Source organism: Ascidiella aspersa, chromosome 2 (assembly GCF_963924565.1).
Source record: "Ascidiella aspersa chromosome 2, kaAscAspe10.2, whole genome shotgun sequence".
Taxonomy (NCBI): Eukaryota; Metazoa; Chordata; class Ascidiacea; order Phlebobranchia; family Ascidiidae; genus Ascidiella; species Ascidiella aspersa.
Window position 1 is genome coordinate 3,620,754 of NC_139448.1, and position 24,093 is coordinate 3,644,846.

The following is a 24,093-nucleotide window of genomic DNA, read 5'->3' on the forward strand; positions in this document are numbered from 1 at the left end:
AAAAATAATATTCCAAACAAAAATTTCTTTAAAGTTTAAAACCTGATTAATACAGAATAACATCTTTGTATGCAGACCTTCTAGAACTCTATTTTTCCATATTAATAGCAGCGTCTGTTTATTTGGAAGTGAAAACAAAGTCCTGTTTTTAACTACCACTAACACATTAAAAAATACCTAAAAATGACATGGAAGTGTTTTTTACCTAGAGGGGTGGATGCAGGGGGACCAGGACATGGCTTCAAAAACTAGATTATTTTCTTTTACTGCAAAAAATGTGCGCTAGTCTACAATCCTACAAGCTTGTTTAACAGTAACAAAACGAGTTGTCAAAATTTAAATTGCAAGAAATAAATAAATAAACCAGAATAAATATTATGGTAAAGCTTGACCCACCCGAACCCAAACTCTAACTCGCGCCGAAAATTTTTTTTGGGGGGCAAAAAGTTTAAACTTTTTTGTTTAGCTTTTGTTATTGTATTAACTGCCGTAACGAACACAAATAACAACGTTAGCAAACCGTTTTGAGCAGCAACTGACTGAGAGTTATCGCAATACTCAAAATCCATCAAAGAGCACAAACTTTTCTGAAAGTAGTAGAACTACATGACTGTATACTAGCAAACGTAATATTAACTACAAAGTTTGTGACGTAACAGTGCATGGAAACTGAAGGTGTGGCATGCCTGTGATCGACTGTTGTGGTACTGCTCATAAATGCTAAAAAAAACAAATTATTAAGAGTAAAATATTTATAATTTTTTTTTGCCCCCCACCCTCAACGAAAATGTGGCAGGATTCTAGACCAGCGCCGAAAAAAATATCCCGTTTCGCGCGAACTTCTATTTTTAGCAGGTTGCCATGGTTACTTGGACAAACGAAAGCGAAATCAATTACCTTCCGTTGCCATGACTCCGCTCAAATAAACATCCGAATCCCCATTAGGCCTTTCAAGGGCGTTTCAAGGACGCCGAGATTTTCTCAAAATTTGGCTCGCTTTTTTACAAAGTATCGGGCGGACCTCCATCGGACCGTGACGTATTTGCACTTCTTAGCGCACCCCAGGGTTACGCCCAGAACCCAGGGATCTCGAAATCGCAAAGCGTAACGAGTAAGGTTTCAGTAGAATCTGATTGCTACTTGGCAAATATAAGGTCAAGGTTTAGCTTTTCAACCTTTTTAATAGCGACTTGAAATTTTAAAAACAAGATTAGGACATTTGTTTAAATAAAACAATGGTGCTCAATATTTTTGCCTGACCACTTTGATTTTTATGGTCCATATTTTTTTAAATCACCCTGCAAATTCAATGTAACGTTCAAACCAGAACAAATTCAAACTACGTGCTGCAAATAGAATTGCTTTAGGCCAAGGTTTACCTTTTTAACCTTTTTAAAAGCGACTTAAAATTGATTTAAGTTTGCGTAAAGCAGCGGCGTAAAACTGACAACAAAGAAAAACGAACTAAAGTTAAAATGTCTGGTAAAAAACGGGACACTTGTTAAAGCAGTGGTTTCAATCTTCAAACCTTGCACACCACCATTTTACTTTGAAATAATGACGGACACTATGATTCTCTGTAACATTCAAACCACACAACCAATTCAAACTACTTACCAGTGTGGTAAAAACGAGCCGTTTTCAGCAGACTTAAGTCACCTTAATAAACCTAATTTTATAAAAAGAAATTGCTTAATGAAAACATTTCATTTCAAACCAATAATTTATACTAAAGACTCAAGTCAAGTAATTTTGTCCAAACGACTTAATCAGGCAAGTCATTTGAAAATAAATCAATACACCTATATTAAATATTAAGTCATTAATTTCAGTCGCTACAACACTCTAAATACAATTTTAAATTCGATTTGATGATTGTACAAAAGCGGTCCTAAAGATATGGAAATAGTATAACTTAACGAAACCTTTAAAGGGGCAGCTAATTTAAAATGTCATGATCTTATCTACACTGAAGCTATACTTGTATATTTACCACACCGAGGAAAGTGTTTTGCTTAACTTTATTGAAATTGCATTAAAGCACACAGCAGCTAAGCGGACAGTACATATTGGTTTCTACACCTTAAAACATCAACAACAAAAAATACAGCAAGTTAAGCCTCGACAATCCCTAGCGTGGTCCGCGCTAGGTCCAAAAAACATTTAGGGGTCCGTGGTAAAAAAAGTTTAAGAACCTCTAGGTTAAGTAAACTTTTCTGGATTAAAATATGCCATTTAGTTATAATGTAATTTGGCCGTGGTGTCAGTGACCCGTTACAAGAAAGGTTAAGTACGTTTAAAAAACACTCAAACAGTGATGAGAGAGCACCTTTAATAACCGAGAATTCAGCCAAACCCTTTAACTCAACTTCAGTGAAGCTTGCAATGAGCGAAAATACACTGAGATTTGCGAACAAACGGTGATGCACTTTGTTTGCCCGTTAGATTAAAAGTTTCTATTTTCTGAGTGTATATCTAAATCGTTTTCATTTTATCATTAAACTATTACAGTGGCTCTTAACTTTTCATGGGTCGTACATAAATCCAGCATATTTGGTGGCTTTCCTGATAATAATTGAAAAGGTTCTCCACTAAATGCAAGGTGTGGTCTACGAACTGGGGCTACGCATATAACCCCTACACTATCCTATCTTTTGGAAAAACCAAACCATAGTGTCACTTTAAAGCTGAAGTAAGTTTACAGCAAAGCGGAAAAGGTTTCCTTTCATCACCAATCTTTATATTTGCTTCATCTAGCCACCTCCAACAAATACTGACTAGGTTTGCTGACGTTTTTAAACCAATACGTTTAAAAAAAAACCGAAAATTGGTTTTAGGTCCCACTAGCAATTGCATGGTTAATTTGTTTAAAGACGTTTCTAAAACGGACTTTTTTGTAAGTTGTAGTTGTTGAGCAGTTAGATGTATTCATTGTAGACAACATCATTAATTTTCATTTTTTTCTAATTTTTTTAAAATGCTTTGTGGTCGGTCACATTCGTGTGTATGACCTAATGGTGTTCCACATGCAAGCAAGACGATATGCGGTAACATTTCCTCTAACTCGATAATAGATTTCTTTCAGAGATCTGTGATGACTTGTTTACCACCCGAAAATACAAGCTTTGAAAACTTTGAAATGCTAAAGTTTAGAAAAACAGGGTTGGGCAATTATTCTTAACACTCCTTACCCCCTTACCCCTCCCGAAAGTTATTGTTGCTCAAAAACTTGTGTTCACATACGACCCTTTCGTTTTTCATCGCCGACCTAATAATTTAGTTTTTGTAACTTTAGTTTTACCTGATGAAGCACGGTTGTGCGAAAGTTTAACCCAAAATAAATTCGCTTTAAAACGACCAAAAGTGATTCCGATAAAGCGGGGATCGGCAATAATTTTCTAACAACTCCCCCTCGACTCAGTTATTTACCAAATACCAAAGTTTAGAAAAAAGCTCATAATGGGGTTATTTTTACTCAGCATCAAGATGTTTGATAAAACTAAGACAAACGAAGCACACAGCCCAAAAATAAGTAGGCCTATGCTTCATAGAACAAAACACGCTAGTATAATCACTAGGGAGCATACAAAGTCCTAAAAACTGTAAGTGTGGCAAATATTTGACATAATAAATACACGGGGTCCCATGACACCGCTCAATGTCCCGGAGGGGAGGCTAACACCCCGAAGTATTCCATTGTTCCGCAATAGTTCTCGATTCTTTCTTTATCGATTTCTCGCCAACTTCTCATTCCACTTTCACGCGCACACCAAGATCGCAACCGGCATCGATTACGACTCTGAAAACGCCGAGTTGCTCCTTCCTCCATCATTGCTCCCTGCTCCGGGGAGCATTCGTCCTCTTCCCAATCTCTTCCTCTTCCCTCGGCTCCCAAGAGATCCGGCGCTGTCTCTGGACTTCACGTTGCTATAGTAACCGTCTTCTTCCTCCTCATCACTGCTGCTGATCCCATCCACGGAGTTTGGATGATCCCACTTGTCCTCCGCTATGTTCCTCTCCTCCGCCGCCTCCCAAGATCTCCGAGCGGCTGAAGGAGGAACAGAGGACCTCCTCGATGGAGAGGGAGTCACTCGGTTTGGTCTTCCTCCAGCTCCTATGATTCCTCCTGGTCTTCCGTTGGAAGTCGGAGTCTTTGTGGATTGGGAGCCTCCAGCTGGAATAATAAATTAGAGAAGTTTGAATTTGTTTCCGGAAGAATGAAAGAAATACACTGATCAGGAATTACAGTCGACTTGATACCAACCGAGTTAGTGAGTAAGCAATTTTCATGTGCCACGCATAAGGATATGCACAAAAAAGCAGCTGTCTAACGGAAAAACACAACTACATGTCCGGTACAGTGAGGGGCCTAAAAACAACATTACGAACAAACTTGTTTCCGCGAAAACTTGGGAACAATAATGGAAGCACAGTGCAAATTCTCATTAGGAGACTATTCCTCAATTTCTAGTTAAGCACGGAATAGCTTTTCTCAGTACTGGAGGATTTTCCTAAAAAAAATTAGCGGCCATAACCTTTCCGCGCCTTAATTTACTCCTGAGCTGAATACACAAAAATCCTTGATCTAATTTAAGCTAACTGCACGCGAATAAGTTCCGCTTACGAACCTCAATTGGAATGTAGGAAGGCTAAGGACACAATTGCTGAATTAATAACCGCAGACATTTCAGTATCTCTGTCATAAACCTGTTCGAATTTGAAAAGATTTCGTCAAACGAACTTTATTATTTATCAGTCAGTAACTTGCTTTCTTTAAAGTATTGGTTTTTTTCGTTTTTAACTGTTAAGTTTGGTTAAACTAGTTTGCTTGCACGGTTATTTTGAATCAATTTTCACCCGTTGATGGTATTAGGCTTTTTAACAGGCAAAAAATTGCAAACTATAATTATTTAAATGTAAAAAACTAATTCCTATATATCAAGCTATTTGCGAATATTTTTTTTATGAAAACCGACCAACAGCGACTGTTTGTCTTTTAACACGACGAAAAAAAGCTTATGATCATTGTTTCCTCTAAAGCAGGGGTGGGCAATTACTTCGTTCCCTAATCCCCCTCAAGTGTTTGTTGCTCGAAATCTTGTTTACCGCTCAAAATTCGATCACCAGTGGCTGTTTGTCCATGTTCCTACTTTTAGGGACTCCGCCGAATTCCGCCATTTCCACGTCGCCTCCGTCTTTCTTGTCAGCGGTTCGATTCCAGCTTTCACCGTCTTCAGCGTCGTCCTCTGGTTCGAAGTAGATGATGGCGAGGCGGTAAATTTGAAGCAACAAAACCAGCAGGTTCTTGCAGGTGAAGAAGATCATCATCTGGCTTACGATCTTGAGGCCTGAAAGAAATTGAAAGGTTTTAAAATTTTTTAACTATAGTGTTTTAAACGTTGTACTATTTCACTTTAAATTCGTTCATGTGCCAAGTTATTTTCAATAATTAGCAAGTCAAGTTCAAGTAAATTCATTGAAATTAAAAAAAAACATCCCGCCATCTCCTTGAATGTATTGAAGCTAAGATTTCAGTAGCATATTTGTGAACGACATCGAACGATAATTTTCCTTTTCAGATGTGTTATGTCGTGAATTCGTGACGTCATCACTTAAACATTTTAATGCGTTCGGCAATAAAAATTATACTTCCACACCCGCTATAGAGTAGTTTCACTCAAGCCTATAATGTCAATGCTTTTTAAACGCACAATAAGTCCAAACATGACCGTGTCCTAATACTTACCGACCAACAGGTAAAGACGAAAGCATAGGAAAGGTCCATCTTGCATAATTATCGTCGACATAATCCCAAGAACATCAGCATTCACTGTTTCCAGGCCACAGCATCCACTGCAAAACAAGTAAGTTACGTTAAGTAAACTAGTCTTATATTTCGAACAAATACGCTTTATTACCTTAAGGAAAAACATCTAAAAATTGTTGGAATTTATCTGGCGCTTAAGTTAAAATAAATAAATTGATAACTGTATACAGGCTACATCTTTGATTTAAAAACCAAGTGTCATTTTCCGGCCGAAACGATAAATTCGAGTCCCGAGTGCGACTCCAAACAAATTTACCGAATCCGTCGAGTGCCAAATCTAGCTCCAACTTAACAGCCATATATTCACACTCCCTAGTAGACAAAATAGGGTAGCTATATTGCGCCGTATTGTAGTCTCTGCCTGTCACTGACCGGGCACTCAAATTGAACCTTAGCATTTATTGCCAGAATGACGCCAACGCCAACGCTAGGCTCAATCTGTAGCACAGCGGCTAGCGCGTACGCCAGCTCGTTTGCTCATAAAACCAACTGCACCGTACCATACATTGCCTAACATCAGACTGCCTTGGTTCTTTAGCTTCAGCAATTGAAAAACCTAAGGAATTGCCCTATAGCATTAAAACAAAGGCGGAAAACAATGAGTGGTCATAAGTGGAAAACGCAAAAGTAGAAAGGCAACAGAACAAACTAATTGAGGTTTAAGTGAATTAAACAACACAGGGCAAAGTTAAATAAAGAAAAGTAAAATATTTAATTTTGCATTGCAGATGTACAGCAATCTACTCAAAAGTGTGTCATGTTGCTTACCCATTACCAATACTCGAGTGGCAAATATTTCACCCAATGCTATTATTACCTTTAAACCGCCTATAACCGGTTACGAATTTGCTACTGCGCATGCGCGTGTCGGACTCACAGCTCTGGTAGTTTTACTCGAATCCTGAGTCAGATATAAACCTAACCGTGCCGGGTACCGAGTTCGGCTACGAATCCACTGACTGTATGGCAACCATATTTTGCCCATATCGTTGGTAAATAGTACGAAAGCCTTGTTTTTCCCATTAGATGTTTAAAACTAGCCGATATTTCCACCCAAAAATAGGTTTGTATGCAATTAAACTATTTGTACGAGGAAGTTAACCTTCACACTTCGAAAAACCCAACTGCCCTAAAGTTGCCATGTGCGTGTCATGTGTTCTACTGTCTGGCTCCTAGACAGTCCGGTGACCTTGAGAGTTCAGGCAAGGTCATTCGTCCGAAACGACAGGACGCCATAGAAGGCTTACAGACCGCGATATTTCCTTTCATGCCAAATGACCTTTTGCGGTCAAGGTGACTTACCGTGACATGAAAAGTAAAAACTCTTTGCGGAAAAAAATAAAGCTTTATATCGGCCTTGTAATATTACATGTAGCACACTTCTTTTAAAACGATTGAAAAGCCAAATTATGTTAAACATATTTTTTTTTTTTTTTTTTTGTTTAAAGTGAAAAATTATTTAAAACTTTAAAAATACAAACTCAAGCTATTATACCCCCCAAAAAATGGTACTGTTTATGTAAAATGTAATTACACTCGCATTAAACTTGTGCTTACGCATGCTTAAGTAGGTGCATTTGGCAAAAATGTTAAAAAATGTTTTTTTAAGCTTTAATAGATTTATTTGTGATGGCCTTTTTATGTAACCTCTCAACCGATTCTTGAACTTTTTCCAACGCATGCCACTTAATTTTTTCGGTTCGCGTGGACCATCAGCATGAAAGTTTTACAGATCATGTCATAAATTTGGGTACACTATGCACGGATCTGTAATATAGCTTGATAATAAATTGCAAGGCTAAAAAGTTCGAGTAGATCGACATCATCTTGATTAAGACGTTTCGATACGAGCTTGTATTATCTTCAGTTAAACATTAATAAATTGACGTCACAAAACAACTAGACTTCAGAAACTTATTGGTTTTGGCCCAACAAATCGCGAAACTGAAATGAAGACTAAGTCCATTTATAAAAAGGCGCCAATGCGTTTTTTTTTTCAGTTAAACTCCTTTCCAAAATTTACTCAATTTTCCTAAACAAGATTTCAATTAGACCTTCATGTCCCCCCAAAGAGCAGTCTATGTACAGTAACCCCAAGAGCCCACTGACCTTGTTTACCCGCTATGAACGCCTTTGGTTTAAAGCAATCTTTTAACATAAAGGAAATCCGCTACGTTTTTATTGACCAAAAATCCTGCCATAATATAAAACAAATTCTTTTAAACGAAAGTGATAGATCCATATATATAAGTAATAAGCTGTGTGCCACTATGAGTGAAATATTTTCAGTGCGAAAACTTAACACTTACGTCCGGTGTCATAAATGGAAATTTCAAGAACCGGAACGAAGGTTTGTCGTTTTAAAAGCGCTACTCTACGAATGCAAGTATGTCAACCGTAACGTTAACTATATTAAGCCCGCACTGTTGTCCAACAAACTGGCTAGTTGCCGGCAAATACGGCAACCCTGATTCCGCAGCTGAGCACACTAAAAAAAAATTAAACGGGACATGGTCTACAAACAATATTTTTTGGCGTGTGAGCTTAGTATGTGTATCCACAACAGAATCTTGCCCTCCAACAGAACACAAAATGCCGACGATAAAAGTTCTAAAATTTTTAATAAAAGCTTGAGAAGCGCACCGCTCCGAACAAAAATCAGTCAGCAAGCTTTAAAACTTTTGTTTTGGCGTATGTGCAAAATCTTTTAACGAAGCTCCGAATGGTAAAAATCAAACCAATGTTACTTGTTATTTTGTATTTAATTCAGGCAAAGGCTGTTTGCGGTAAAATTGTGGAGGCCCGTAATGAGTTGAAGACACCGCAGAGAAATGGCGGGAATGTTAATTTTACCGGCACATTTGCTAACAACGTCAGCGTATCAATATCAAAATAGGACTTTAACAGTTTAAGTCTATATTATTATTCCCAGGTATTTAACAAAACCGGTCGGTCAAATAAGGTTTATAAAGTCAAGGTCAGGCAGAGTGGTTCACCTTTTTTCTTCCGTGGCCCGTTTTCATTGCACAAAGAATTCTGTGGCCCAATCACTTTTTTATGAAAGAACAAAAATTAAAAAAAGTTTTAGAACAAAAATAGCGGAGCAATCAAAACAGATTATTTATTTAACCGTGCATTAGTGAAGTAATTGCTTTTGTACAATAAATTTACGTTTCATTTACATTTCTTCTCAATTTCTCCCCAGCCATTATTTCTGTAAAAGAAGGTATAGTGACACCAATGAAAGTGAATAATTAAATCTAGCTTTTTTAAATTGGTCTGTGGCCCACCTAAAAAGTGTCTATGGTCCACCAGTGAGCCATGGCCCACTGATTGGGAACCGCTGGTCTAGCATTTGCAAAACGTAAAATCTTAAAACTGTCAATTTTATTTTGGATTTCATTTCGAAGCCGTAAACAGTGCCATTATCAATGAATACGCACCAATGACCTTTGCATCACAAAATTGACCTTCGACATTCTCAGGCTGCTGAAAGTGCTAAAAGTGCTCCATTTGCGAAAAACTTTTAAAAGTGCCCTATTATTCTTTGACCCAACCTCTTCAATTGGGGAAAGTCCCTCAGATTCTTAGAGCATTTATTTTGAAGTATTACTTTAGTCATTGTGTCAAATAATTACGAAATGAAGTGTTTTTATTAAATAGTTTCAATTAAATTTAGTAATTTCTCTCAATTTTCCGCGTAAAGCAATTTTCTTGCTCCATGTTGCGATTTTTGTATTTCTTAGTTAAGATATTGCTCATAATCGGACGAGCTTACCAATTTTAATAGCTTAATGTTATATTTGATGTCCATGACTTGCCTTGTAGTTGACTTGCTACTATAATAACTTGACTGGGACTTGACTGGGACTTGACTCAGACAATTAATGACTTTTGAGACCAGAGCTTTACTTGTTGGTTTTTGCAAAACTAACTTGGACTTCTGGCAAATGTAATTTTAAATTAAAATTACATTTGCCAGAAGAGCTCTACAAACCTGATATTATGCCTGGTAGCAATAGCTTATATAACTTGGACTTATTTAGTTTTTAAATGACTTGTCTGGAAGTTAAGTCATTTCAAAATGGCTTGTTTACAACACTGCCAGAAACCACTGTCATATTTAAGTATGCTGTTGCTACCAGGCATAGTATACTCAAAATAAGCAAGACCTTATTCTAAGCACAGCCATATATGTTGCTAAACTTGAGAAATTACTTGAAACTACTCACTGTGCGTCGTAGTTTGAATCTTCGGGTTCTTCACTTGTGTCTCCGAGCCTTGGTTTCCTAGCTTTAGTCGAAGTAATGACGAACGTGTATTGAAGCAGACTCCACGACCAAAGAACTAGGATCGGGTAGATGAGGTGTTGCGTTTGAGCGACCTGCAAAAAAGTCGTAGTGCTGTAACAGAGAAAATTTGTTAGCGACGTAAAATTAACTGTAAGCTAGTCATTTAGAAAAGATTCAAATCCCAGTCAAGTCATTTGCTAAATATTGTCAAAGATTGCAAAGTCTCATTCGATGTTGTTTCCATGGTGAATTTAGGTAAAAGTCGAGTCAGCTTCAAGCAGGGTTGGAAGTAAAATCATTTTAATACCGGAACGCATTATAATTTTCAGAGATGACGTCATAAAGTTACGTCATAGCGGGAACAAACAAGTTTCCTTAGGAAACCTAAGGCTATCATTTGATGCAGTGCGAAAATATGCAACTGAAACCTTAGTTTAAATAAATTCGAAGAAATGGCGCCTGGTAAAAGCTTATTTTACCGCCGTTACGACAGCAATTCATTCACCCGAAATCCGGTGCGTACCGCTCCGGCGTACTTTCACGACTGATTCTAAATGACATTCAGAGTTATTTTTATTTGACCTTCTATTTTGGTTAGTCATTTTACATAAACAACAAATGCAAGTCTGTGTTACGACTGAACGAACTGCAGTTTAAAATTTTGGGGGGGGTAGTAAATAAAGAGTAGAATGACAAAATTGTTTTTTTTAACTCTATCCTTAAAAAAATCATCGGGAATTTTAATTAATTTTTTTTAGGAATTCTCAGTGTAAAGTTTAAAGGACATAAAACTGACTTAACTATACCAAACACTTACATTACAAAACAGCAAGCATCCAGCAAATACGGCTTTAAAAACAAGGTCTCGCCAAACCTTTGGAGCCAAGTATAGAAACCTTTTAGGGAGCTGAATAATGTTTAGTTAACCTGTTGGGCGTTGCCCCTATTTCTGTCTTCAGGTCTCACGTTTCAATTTATAGTTAGAACCCTCTTAAAATGGAAATGTTGCTTTTTTAGTAGGTATCTTATTTTTGTTATAATTCATGCTGTTATTTTTCCTACCAGTTATAACAAATTTTAAGTTATAACGGGAAATTATAGCCCGCACCGTTTTAAGTGACGTCACGAAATATGCGCATATTATTGCACCATTATAAATTAAACAAAAAGTGCGAAAAATGTCCTAAGTGTTAGGCAGAATGGAAATTTTCAAAATTCTATGCAAATGTGGTTGAAGTTCTACTGACGTTTGTTAAACAGTAGCAAGTTAAAAATAAAGGTATGTTATTGTCGATATAGATTCTTCAGTAAAAATAGACGAGCTTACCTTGCTATTTTACAGATAAAAGCGCTAATCTTTGCATTCAGATAGCATTCTAACCGACTTCTGCTAAATATCTTAAGAGCGGCATAAGACGCTGAAATGCCTGCGCTGCGTTCTTGATCCCGAAAAGCATTCGTATGAATTCAAATAAGCCAAATGGGCTTATGTTTGCGGTCTTGGGAATATTTTTCTGTGCCACTGTGCCACTCCAACCTGGTGATACTAGCGTACTAGATCAACTTTTGAAAATAACATTTGCGCCAGACAGGAGCGCAGAAAAATCTTGTATATGAGGAATTGCATAGCGATCTGGTTCAACACAGCCATGGACTTTGTTTGGCAGGAAATGCAATGACATATGCCATTTCTGGGGTACTTAGCTAAAGAAGGATTTTAAACATAAAATTTAATCTAAATTATACAGGCAGCCACAATAATCTTGTAACGACGACAACACTTGCAAAAAGCAAAACAGTGAGTTATTTTAAGTGCGATGACGTCACATAGTGTCGTCCGTCTTCTAGACCCAAGGTCTGTTACGTCACAACCGGAACGCCATCCCCCTTGCCGCTTCACGGTTGGGCGATTATGAAAGGTTTGGAACAGTTTCAAACTATAACCGGCCTGGAGAGATCGACTGTGGGGTGATTTATAGATTTAAAGTTCAATGTTAGCTATCTTCCAAAGGATAGGGGTTAGAGAGCTAACATTTTTACAGGCTAGTTAAATCAACATAACCAATCTCGATTTTATTTTTCCAATTAAAGATACACACACATATGTGTTTAAAACTGTGATCTGGCCCTTCTGAAGCATTGCGGCTTACATACCTCACACGGATTTCGAGGTGTATTTATTTGAACTTTGGGTGTATTTATTTGAACCAATCATACTTTGATTAAAAAATGATTTAATATAATTCCATTATTTTAGGGTTAAATGACTGTGGGGTTGATTTACGGTGGCGACAGCATTAAAAGTTTAACGTTAGCTATATCTTCATAACGATATATACATGTAGGTGCCAATCAATGTGCTTAAATTTTACAAATGACTATACGAATACAACAGTTAAGTCCACCAGTAGGCCTATGTTATATTTAAACCAATTATAATTTTAATTCAAAAGAAATATTGGTTAAATATAACTTCTCTCAATACCCTTTTAAATAATGATCATTACACTTTTTTAAAGGCAAATATCTTTGGAAGTACAGGCTCCACCGAGTTAACACGTTACACATAGGCCTACGGGGGATTTTTGAACAAAACCTTTTTTTATAAAAACATTATTACAATCTCTGATACACTTTAAAATCAAATTAAAATGTAATTATTTTGATAAAAAGCCCACTAAGCAAATACCCAAGTGCCTAATCAGTATTTTTTTCTGTTTCTGTCACGATTTACGCAAACAAAAACAAAAAAAACAGTCCATTCGGTTTGTTTGCTTGGCCGCACGAATTGTGTGGTAAGAAGACTCATATGAATCATAAAAAAAATATTTTTCTCTTACCACAAAAAACACGTAAGAAAAACACCCCGGTTTCCGCCACGCTTTCTTTCAAAAATAGCGCCGCCAAAACCTTGCATATTACGTTCCCATTCATTTAACTTAATGAGAATCACCCCTGGCCAAATTTAACCCAAAATATGACGCCTGTTGACAAAATCGTGACTCATCAACAGATTTTGAGCGGAGTTTACCCGATTCAAACTCGAGTTTATTTGCTTTCCGAGGATGACTGGACCCAAGTGCAAAACAGCCCCTTTATCTCCCGCACGCCCCATTTATAGCCCCACCCCTAGTGTTGCCCCAACTGCCCCGTGTCGTGGTATGTCCATTTTGACGCCGAGCGAGTTTTCGGCGTTGCAGACAGCAGTGTTGTTATGACTAAAGTCACTGTTTTGGAATGACTTATCTTGACTTAAGTTCTAGACAAATTCCTTGGGTTGAAATAAGGTGGTTTCATAATGCAATATTTTTTATAAAACTGGATTATTTATCTTAATTTGTGCACATTAAACGAGAATAGATTGCCAAATGTTTGGCTTTCGTTATTTTTTGGTTAATGATTGCACATAAAATAACCGGACGACTACCGATTTGATAGTTTACCATTTCTACTTCGATTTTGAATTATATTAAATCCCTGTTCGAAATAGATTCAATATTTCTTTTAAAGGAACAAATCAGATCCAATATTGAACGAATAAATCCACTTTATTCGATTTTCGTACTCTCTTACTCAGGTTTTAATTGCTTTTTGCATAATTGAACTTTACAGATGATTGACAAGAGGCATGATGTCGCGCGACAAAATAATATGGCGTTTATTAACCACTTGCTTATCGCATGTTGGTTTATAACATATTTTTTCATCAGTGGGGTAGCAATCGAAAGGTCTTATCGTAGGTTACTCCTATGCCAAAAAAAAACAACTGAAAGAATAATAACCGCCGATTTTTGGACGGGGCAAAACGGACCCCAACGGGTCAAAACGGACCCTACCAATTAAAGATGATTTAATTGCCTTGTTGTGCTCCGTTTTTCATCTTTCACGTTAAATAAATTCCTAATTTTGGAGCATAATGTTTGGAGGTTGTAGTCAGACGTTTGACTTCCGTGCGTGTTTTTTGAAGGAAGATTATTTTGCTTGTGTCTTTAAAAAATCTGAACATTACCGTGTGATTTGATTGGATCTCCTGTTTTTTTGCATATTATTAAAGTTATGGTAATTGCAAAACAACCGTTATATTTTATGACAAAGACTTGACTTGTGGTTGACTTGCTCGAATAATGGTTTGAGCGGGTCTTGATTTGGGTAACTGATGACTGGGCTGGCATTTGGACCGCATGTTTTTTTTATTTTTATTTGGTTGGATAACTGGTAGCTACCTTGTTCTCGCCTTTTTAAAAAACAAACCAATGGCCAACGAACGTTTAACGCTCTTCAATCAATCAAAAAGAAAGAAACCTTACCTTTTCCTCCTTGAAGACTTCGAACAGCTCCATAATGTCGGCGGCCATTCCCAAGTAAACGAGCAAAATCTGCGAAAGCTGGTTCCGGGAGATGGCGCCCTTGGGCAGCACCCACCTTCCAATAATAAGGATGAAAAGAAGAGCTTGTTCCATCGCCAGCGCCCAGCCAGAAAGGTCCAGAGAGATGGGGATGTTAACCTGTTTGGAGAAAGCCAAACATCAACTACTGTAAACTTCAGTGGTCGGCAAACTTATTTTTTTCGCGGCCCAAAATACTTTTTTATGAGTTATTAAAGGCCCAATACGTAAACCCACTACGACAACAGGGGAAAATTTGTGATTTTTGTTAGGGTTGGGGGCATGCAAGTTTTTTTAGAATGACGTCACAAATTTACGACACACACTAACTGTTAAAATTTAATACAATAGATGTACGGTTATTAGTCACGCGGCCCACAACCAAATGACAAAACTAAACTATTAAAAAATAGCTCGCACCCCACTAAAAATGCCCCGTGCGGTCCACAGTTTGCCGACCACTGCTGCAAATGATCTGACCCCTCTTAGTCGCTTTTTGACTAACGACAACGGTTCACTTATCATGATACACTGCAGTATCAAACGAATCTGTTGATCAATGATTTTAGCAAGGTAGGCTAGAAAAACAAACAACTGGTCTGTCGTGAAGTTTGAACTCATGACCTCGGCCATACCGAAACCAAAAAACTCTTAAAAAAAAGACAGTAATTCTTAATGTTTTTAAGTTACAGAATAGTGTATATTAAACAATCCCGCTAAGCGTAAAAAATACGTTTATAGTGGTAATTGCCCAAACCTTTTTTTGACTGTGCGATAAAACGCGCCTTCGGGGCTAATTATTTATGGAAATGGACTGAGACATAGTAGACACATAGCTTAGATTCGCTTTTTGACCAACGAAAACGACTGAGGTATCGCAGTACACCGTTTAAAGGTTTCGCAGAGCTGTGGAGGCGGAATCGGAATCGAGACTCGAGTAAGACCACGTAAAACTACCCGAGTCCGAGATCTACGTGCGCATGTGTAGTACGAAATTTCGAAAGTAATAATGCCACAATCTGTAAATTGCAAAGGTGGAATAGCATAATGGTAGATATTTGGCCGGAGTCGTACTCGTGAGTCGGACTCGGCTTATTTTTAACCGACTCCGCAGCCCTGAGATTCCGGTGGACATTTTCAAAGCATTAAGATTTATCAATGACTTACCCCTAGAACCTCTTCAAATCCCGATTCAGCCGAGGCGGTGATGTTCTTTGCCGCTTGTATCCTTGTGTCCATCAACTGTAGTTCCAGCAGCCAAAGTGGGGGAAGTGAAGTGATTAGGTAGCACAATATGACCGGGGAAAACCTGCAAAATATTGCCGCTGTAGAACCAACCACTTATCAGTGTTTCCTAACCTTTGGTGACCTGTCGAACCCCTGTGTTATTTTCCAAGCGTTCGACGAACCCCAAATTTTCGCTCATTATTCGTTTCTTCCTCCTAGCAGCTAAAACTGCATGGGCATATTTAAATTATAAACTTGCATTTATATAGGTTAAATTGGCTAAACTTTCAATTTATAACGCTACATGAAACTTGGCACATAAAAGATATTCGAATTTAGCTTGAAATATTGAAATAACAGCATTTATGTTTCAGAGGACGTTCTCGCCGAACCCTTGAAGGAGCTGCGTCGAACCCCAAGGGTTTGATTGAACCCTGGTTAAGAACCAACAACTAATCAGTGTTTACTAATCTATTTGAAGCGGTTGACTTGAATGGCCTAACGGTCTTTCGCTGCTCCCTGGGAATGTGGCAGCAGCTGCTTCCTAATGGAGATAGGTTGCCAAGAGAACTGGGCTCAGACACTATTGTCAACAAATTCCTGGCCTTCTTTATGAGCCAATGGAAAGAACCCAGCCACAAACCCTTATATTTTTTACTTTACGTTCATTAGTCACGGATATGTAATGTAGTTTAATATTGAATTTTAAAGCCAAAAAATTCGAGTAAATCGACATCATCTTGATTACGGCGTTTCGATACGAACTTGTATCATAATCAGTTAATGTGACTAAAACATATTCTAACCTCACTTATAAAAGGTAGAACATAATTATTTTCTTTTACCTTTACAATTTGCTTTCCCCCGATTCTGTTCAACATTGGTGGACAAAAAAATACATTGACTTGCCAAAGAGATTTTCAAGGGTGTCTGGTAACTTTTTGTTTTTTTCGGCAAATAGCCTATTCATATTATAAAAGTACAAGCAAGCACGCGAGACTATAATGCACACGATTTCTTCTATAATAGTTAATATTAAAATTATTACATTTTGCCTTACTGGGTATTAGGAATGATTTTCAAGTTAAGTGTTGTTATATCGAGTGAGTGGCGAAAATATTTGTTTCATATTTTTGCTCTGCCGCAAATTGCGCCTATTATTTTGACAAATTGTAATTAAAAATACTCAACTTTGGCAACTTTTGAAAAATTGTTGTGTGATTGTTTCAGAAATTATAAGCTAGAACAATTATCACAAAACTACGGCCAGATCCGATCCGCCAGGTTAATTAATTCCAAAATAAATTTTAAGGCAATGTTTAACTGTACGACAATTCATTAAGGCACACTGAAATTTTTACTGCATAGTTATTTAGATTTCCTGCGTTTAACCATAACAAAGTTATAAAGATCGACAATTTTTTTTAAATGCCCGCGATCGTAATTCCTGACAGTTATCAATGGTCAGGCCGTACAGTTACTCGGCCAATAATAAGATAATTTTGGTGATCCTGTGCTAGAGAAAATTAGACACTAGTAATAAACAAAAAAAGCACGCAAAACAAAACAATTCTTACCATTTTGATTCTTGGCCGCCTGACTTGTAAAACGAGATCACAGCTTCAATAAGCAGAGTGATTGAAGACAGCAGAAGTAGCCAGTATAAGGAGTTTTGATAGGCCACCACTACTCTGTAGGTTATTACGAGGCAGTGCGCTAAAAATACAAGGCGGACTGCTACTGCCTGGATTGGCACCAAATATTTGCCGTTGAAACAACAAGAAACCTCCATTTCTTAATTTAAAATGATTTGACCTCTGTTAACTGCGCTTTAGGCTGAGAATTTGGTCCCACATTTCCGATATTTTGCCTTTAAAGGCGTACCATTTTTTCTTCGATATTTACCTAAAAATTTGCGCACTAATATCGCCACCTGGCGGCCAACTTTTTTGCTTAGCCAATCTAGATTTATCGAGACAACTAAGCTATAAAGTTATGGTAATTGTAACGCATGTTCTTACTATAAAATGTGTGACATTGGTAACAGGGGTTTTTTCAGTAGGTTTTTTTATTGTTGACCTTTTATAACCATAAATATACAAATAGATGAAAATTTTCCAGTAATTTTGCTATAATTCCGTTCATTTTAATACGCATCAATTATTAAATAATTTGATTTTAAAACATGTTGGTCGTTTTGAATTTACCTGGCACAGATAGGAGAAAATGACATGTCAATGTTTAGCTAAAATGTGTTGTTTGTTTCATTTGCAGTCAACCAGTTCACAGTTTCGCAAATTTCCTCGCCTCCTCTAAATGATCGTTTCAAATCGACTGCCAGCAAAATTTGCTCCAACAAAAATCGATGTTTATTTTATTGTGGCGAACAACATGTCGCCAGGCGAAGTTTGATTGAAAATTGTGAATGAAAATTCGGTCGGGTCACCGGAAGGTTACGTAAAAGCACTGATGCGTGACGAATATCGTAGTTGTTGACAAGATTTTTCGCCAGTAGAGAGCTCAGTAGCGGAAAAGCGAATTTGCTGCCAGACTGTTTCGTTTTATTGTGTTTTTCTGTTGTTGCTGGCTGTTTTTCTGAAGTTTTGTGAGCTTATTTGGGTCTATACACGCAACATATTTGTTATTTGGTACATTAGATGTTAAATTTTGGCTAATAAGGGCCCAGAAAGGCCAAACTTTTCGTTGATATTTTTTTCAAATTGTTGTTTTTAATTATTAAGGCGTGTTTTTAGTTCCGTTTTTGTTTCAGTCTTTGGTGATGTTTTCAACTGTAAAATTTTGTTTGATTTCAGTTCTGTCTGCTGTAACTTTGTCAAAATAAATCACTTTTGGCAAGTTTATTGCTTAATTACTTTTTAGTAATTTTTAAACCATATTTTTGAAGTAAACCCTAGTAGCTGCTGCTGTAAATTAAAAAAAACTGCAATTTGTAGTACACTTGCTATTATGAAGGTTTAAAGCATCATTTTTACTGCATTAAAATTGTTTCTGTGTCCTCCAATTTTGGTGTTTGGCTAATGATGAATTAAGGCGCTGGCCTAAAAAAAATGGATCGCTGGCTCCCTATGCGTTTTGTAAGACACATTTCTTGTATATATCTGACTCTTGAAAAGCAAGCCACTAAAATACTTGGCCTTATAATTTCTTTAAGTCACTTAATTCAGTTGATAATGCTCATTGAGTATATTGACAGTTAAAAATTAGTACACACAATAAGAGTATAGTGTAGTTGAGTGAAGTTGAATAGCAAAGAACGCTTGCTTAGGGTGTCGGTAACATATCAGTGGACACTCCGCAGTTGTCATGTGGTTTATACTAGATGGGTTAACATTAGGAAGTATTACTTTATCTTGCTAAACCAACATTTGTATTTGTTGTATCGTAGAACCCTAGTTATCAATTTTTTTCGCTATAATTACAAACCAGTTTGTATTTTGACTTGTTTGTTAGTCAGAAAATGTAAGTTAGAAAAAAAGGTATTTCTTAAGGCTTTTAGTTACAACTTACTACATTTAAAGTTTTTGATTAAATAAGGGCTTCAATTTACCTTATTTTTAATAAAAAGTTGTTCAACTACATCTCACTGATATATCAGCATCAATAAAACTTAAGTATAAAGATTCATGCAAAATGTTCTTCGTTTTGTCAGGCACTTGTAAATAGTTACAGGTGTTATATATTCAAAGTATCTTTGTAAACATGTGTGAACTTATAATCAACCAGCAACAATAAAAATGGGTAAGTTATAAAGAATTCTTCATTTGTATAGTAAAATCTTAGCGTAAATGGCTTGGTATAATAAAACGTTTTACAAGACGGTTGTTGTAAAGTGTTTATTGACTTAGGAGTAGGTCTGTCAATACAAGCCCATTCATGGCATTTTTGTTCCAAAGTCCATTTTTTCTGGCAAATATTTTGCCAAAATGACGACTCTATTAACCATAATGTATAAACTGTTGCTGCCAGGTATAATATCTGTCCAAAAAGTTCTTCTGGGGTGTTGCTTTTTTACCTTAACACTCCAAAAATGACATGTCTCCCTAATTAGGGTTATTAACACTGTAATATTTAATTGAGTAAAAACAGAAATGACTCTCAGAGTTGTTTTAATTAATACTTCTATAAGTTAACAAAAACACTCCGCTGTTAAGCGCTGCACCCCGATTTTAAAAAATTATAAAAATTACTTAACATGTATCGCAAAACCTTTCCAAAAATGTCTTGGTGTTATAAAAAGTTTTAAAAAACAGTTCATTAACCCATGGGTTCCTAAATTGGATTCCATGAACTCCTTGGAAATACATGATTTAGTTTTAGGGGGTCCATGAAGGCCTAATAAAAATTTTGTACCAACAACAATTTAAATTGTTTATTTACTCATTGGTGTGATATAAGTTTTTACAAGACAGTTATTATAAATTGTTTATTTACTTTGGAGTATGTCTGCTTTCACAAGCCCATTCATCTTACGATTGTTCCAAAGTCCATTTCTGGCAAATATTTTGCCAAAAGACAACTATGTTACACCATACCTACCTAAAGTTGATACAAACACACACAAAGACTGTCAATTGCTGCATGAAATGTTTTGTTCCAGTTAATGATTAAAGGATGTGTTCAGCGTGAGCACTGGAGGTCTGAAAGCGCCACTGTGCTGTTTACTAGGCTCGCCAAACTAACTACAGCACAAAGATGAAAACTTCAATCGGACCATCTGCGTCGCGCAGAATCAAGAGCCTACGAATGAAGGGTAGCAGAAGTACCTTCAGTGAGTTTTTTTTGTAATTTTGAGGTTAAAAACTGGCTTTCGAAGTTTAAATCTTATTTAGTGTTGTTCTAATTTGTTATAAATTTGTATTTACGGTGATTCACTTTAAACAACTCTTAAGTATGTCACTTTTGAATAACCTGCCGATCAGTTTTGTAATACAAGTTCAAAAACGATGCGTTAAATTTAATATTTTAGGTTAACATAGTTTATAAATACTTGAGAATAGGTTTAAGCGCATTGAAAAAATTTGTGTCTGTAAGTACTGTACATATTTTTTAAATAATCACAATAAATTTTTTTTAGGTCGCTCAGATGGCGATCATATTCCATTGGATCTAACAAGAAGTAGGTGTAACTATTCAAACAAAATTTAATAAAACTTTTTTTTTATTTGACTATCGTATCAGATTCAAGTTTTGTAAAATATTTTTAATAGATATTTTCCAAAATTAAAAAAAATATTATTTTTGTTTTTACTGGTTATTTATTATTGTCTGGCTTTTTTAAACAGATACATCCTATTGAAAATAAATTGAAAAATCACAAAATATGACCTACTTTTTATTGGCTTTGAAATTTATTCCAAGATGTCTACAACCACGAACTATTATCTTAAGATTTATTTGAAATGTTCACAAAATGTTACCTAATTTTAATAAATTCTAAATTTTGCTTTTTTGTAATCTAATGTTGTTTTGAAACTGTGCTTTGTTTTTTTGCAGATCCAAATGATATTCTTAAGGAAATTCTTGCTAACATGTGCAATAGGCAAGGAATTACAACTGCAAGAAAGCTAGGTCACCTCAATAATTTAGTCAGGGTAAGAAATACATACATGCAAGTTAGAAAAGTAACACAAATTTACTAAAGTTATGCAGGGCTAGGAATTAGGTTTTCGCATTTGTAGTGCTAATTAAGCACGTAACAGTTAATAACTGTTTATAAACTACTTTGTATATAAAAACTAATTTGATGTATACAGTTTACATAACATAATATATTTACTTAGGTTGTAACTTTGTTGTGACTAGTTGCAATTCATTTTAATGACAAATTGGTCAATGATTTACACTAACTGTCCAATAGGGCTTGAGTTTAGTTGATGCCAAACTAATATTTTATTAAATTGCTAACAAGTGAATTCCAATATTTAATATATCGCTTTTATAGAAACCACTTTCTAATTGTTCTCCCAACATTAAGGGTTTTCTTTTAGACCGCTTACAAAAATTCCAATTTGAGAGTTTTAAGAAAATTTGTATTTTTAAAGGAAATGCTGTCTAATGTGTAGTAAGGAAAATATTTTGTATCCACATTCTGAAATAAAGGTTATAATCACATAAAAAACTGAAGTTTAATCATCACAGATAACAAAAGTGCTAAAATTAACTTTTTTTAACAAAGATTGCTAAAAGATTTTTTTTTATTGAATAGCCAAATGGACTATTTATATAGGTTTTAGGTAAACAATTTTTAGCTATAAAATCTTTAAAAAAATTTACGATGAAAGCAAAATTATCTTAATTATGCCATGTGTGCAAATAAAATAATCATAGTTTAGTTATTTGTCCAAACAGGTTTTTACACAAATAACACAAAAAATGGTCTAGGCATGTTAGTTAGCCATAAAGGTGGAGTAACAAATTACAGTGACATGTAACATGTATGCACTCAATGTTCATCAATACTAATATTTTTTATATCATTAATACTTTGACTAATCAATTCCCAACCTAAGTAGAGGAGATAAACTTGAATATTTTTTTTCAGTTGTATTGCAGTATTGAAGATGATTCGATGATTAGCATTCCAATAGAAGTGATTATGAGCTGGTACATAGTCTAAGCATGTTTATAATGTAGTATGCTTTTGGTAAAATTTGTGGTTATCTGGTGTTTTAGTCACCTTTTTTACTCACGTTTTTCGCCGCCAAGAATTTGAAACTCGTAACAGTTGTTGTACTTACATGAGAGGTGCCAAACAAACGTTGCAGAAAACGTTTTTAGTTGCTGCTATTAAAACTAATTTTAAATAAATTGAGTGTAAGTTATAACCTAATCAGTTAAAACAAAAATATAGGACTACTAACTTGTGTGAAACCTCTTTGAATACTGCGAAAAACGTGATTTTTCTTTTGCTTTGGATCACGGAAAATATTCAAAAGATTTTTGGGTTTCTGTTTTTTTCAGAATTTTAAGATAATTTATTTGTGATACCCCAAGGTTTTAAATTTTATAACAGCCAAATAACACCCTTTTAAATATATAGTAAAATAACTAACTTTATGCCTTGTTTCAAATGCTGTTTTTTTGCATTGCCTGACTCTAATAGATATCATGTAAATCTTGTATCATCAAATGTTTTGAACGGCCAAATTTCTCAAAATGTTCCCCAACTAATTGTTGTGAATTCAACGTTGCTTAGAATATTTAGTTTAATTTTCTCAACAAATATACCAAAGTTTGCCCTTCCAAGTGATATCCCCATTTTTTGTTCCCATTTATTTGAAACAGTTGTTCATCGAATCAGTTTTTTTAAAGTTCGGCGTTAATTATTTGAAAACTTTAAGATACCTAAGCCTATAAAGCCTGACAGTAGTTTTTGGCTGTTTCAGTCTATTAAGGCAGCAATTTTGAGAAAGTTTAAATAAATTAAAAAAAACAAAAACTGTTGTGTTGTTTATTATAGTGCATTAATATAAACTCTCTTTGTTGTTTCGCATAATTCTTATTACGTACAATTCCTTGGCTTAAAAATTGTAGAAATCACTGCCTTAAATGACTTAAAAAAAGTATTTGATATGGTCGTGGTTCACGATTTAGAAGTTGTTTTCTGTTTCAGTTTGAAAGCGACCTTGGTATCAGATGTGAAGGAAGTAAGGGCTGCCGGAGTTCGAGCGTTACGCTACATCATAAACGACAACAAGTCAAAAGAAACTTTCACCAACCTGCACCTCGACCATCTTATAACAAAGTGAGACCTTTTGTAAGATTTGGAATTGAGTTTTTTAGTTTTTTTTGGCCTTCCATAGTTGACTTTTCAAACCTTTTTTTCCATATTTTAAATTTTTTTTTCATGTTTTTACAACTGTTTTTTTTTGCAATACTGTATATCAGACCTGGGCAAACTACGGCCTGTCACCTACATTTTGTAAAACTTTAAAAAAAAATATGCCATATTTTTTTCGTAATTTGGGAATATATTATTGAATGAATTATACCTGCAAATCATCAGCACTTATTCCTTTGCTATTACAAGCTTGCAAAACTAAAATATTCATAGCTATCTTTACAAATGAATCACACTTTATATTATGTGTATTTTCCAATCCTTTTTTTAATTCCTTGCCAAGATGTTTCGTATTTCATGTGTCCCCTTCTTGAAAATAATTGCCCACCCCTGCTATAGATTAATAAATAATGGGTATTTAAATAGTCACTTGCTTAGACTTTATCTTTAACAGCTTTTTGTCTTGTGTATTTAATAAATAAAATTAAAAAAAATAAAATTAAAAAAGCCTTCTAGTAATTTTACTGTATCGCCTTTTTTAACGACCACAACTATTTCTTC

At 35.6% G+C, this 24,093-nt stretch overlaps 2 protein-coding genes across 2 annotated transcripts in view; one reads left to right on the forward strand and one right to left on the reverse strand.

Moving 5' to 3' along the window:
• Positions 1-2,172: 2,172 nt before the first annotated feature.
• LOC146163170 (transmembrane protein 26-like) lies at positions 2,173-17,554 on the reverse strand. Its single transcript, XM_083381997.1, has 7 exons — positions 17,309-17,554; positions 15,672-15,813; positions 14,427-14,624; positions 10,060-10,211; positions 5,747-5,853; positions 5,151-5,348; positions 2,173-4,174 (listed from the first exon to the last, which is right to left on the reverse strand). The coding sequence occupies exons 1-7, from the start codon at positions 17,521-17,523 to the stop codon at positions 3,792-3,794; spliced, it is 1,395 nt and encodes a 464-aa protein (XP_083238123.1). The 5' UTR covers positions 17,524-17,554; the 3' UTR covers positions 2,173-3,791.
• Positions 17,555-18,270: 716 nt separating this feature from the next.
• Positions 18,271-24,093, forward strand: part of LOC146163171 (rapamycin-insensitive companion of mTOR-like) — a 41,132-nt gene continuing 35,309 nt past the window's right edge. Inside the window, exons 1-6 of the mRNA XM_083381483.1 lie at positions 18,271-19,490; positions 20,374-20,520; positions 20,827-20,868; positions 21,246-21,343; positions 22,294-22,355; positions 23,365-23,496. Of these exons, the coding sequence (XP_083237609.1) occupies positions 20,445-20,520; positions 20,827-20,868; positions 21,246-21,343; positions 22,294-22,355; positions 23,365-23,496 (410 nt within the window). The 5' untranslated portion in view covers positions 18,271-19,490; positions 20,374-20,444. The remainder of the gene's footprint in view (positions 19,491-20,373; positions 20,521-20,826; positions 20,869-21,245; positions 21,344-22,293; positions 22,356-23,364; positions 23,497-24,093) is intronic.

Bases quoted from the DNA above. Each gene is read 5' to 3' on its own strand.
- LOC146163170 (XM_083381997.1), bottom strand. From the start codon at position 17,523: ATGGAGGTTTCTTGTTGTTTCAACGGCAAATATTTGGTGCCAATCCAG. The intron at 10,212-14,426 runs GTAAGGTTTCTT...ACTTTTTTGCAG, and splicing joins AAGTCTTCAAGGAGGAAAAG to GTCGCTCAAACGCAACACCT. The intron at 5,349-5,746 runs GTAAGTATTAGG...AATTTCTTTCAG, and splicing joins TCGTCTTTACCTGTTGGTCG to GCCTCAAGATCGTAAGCCAG.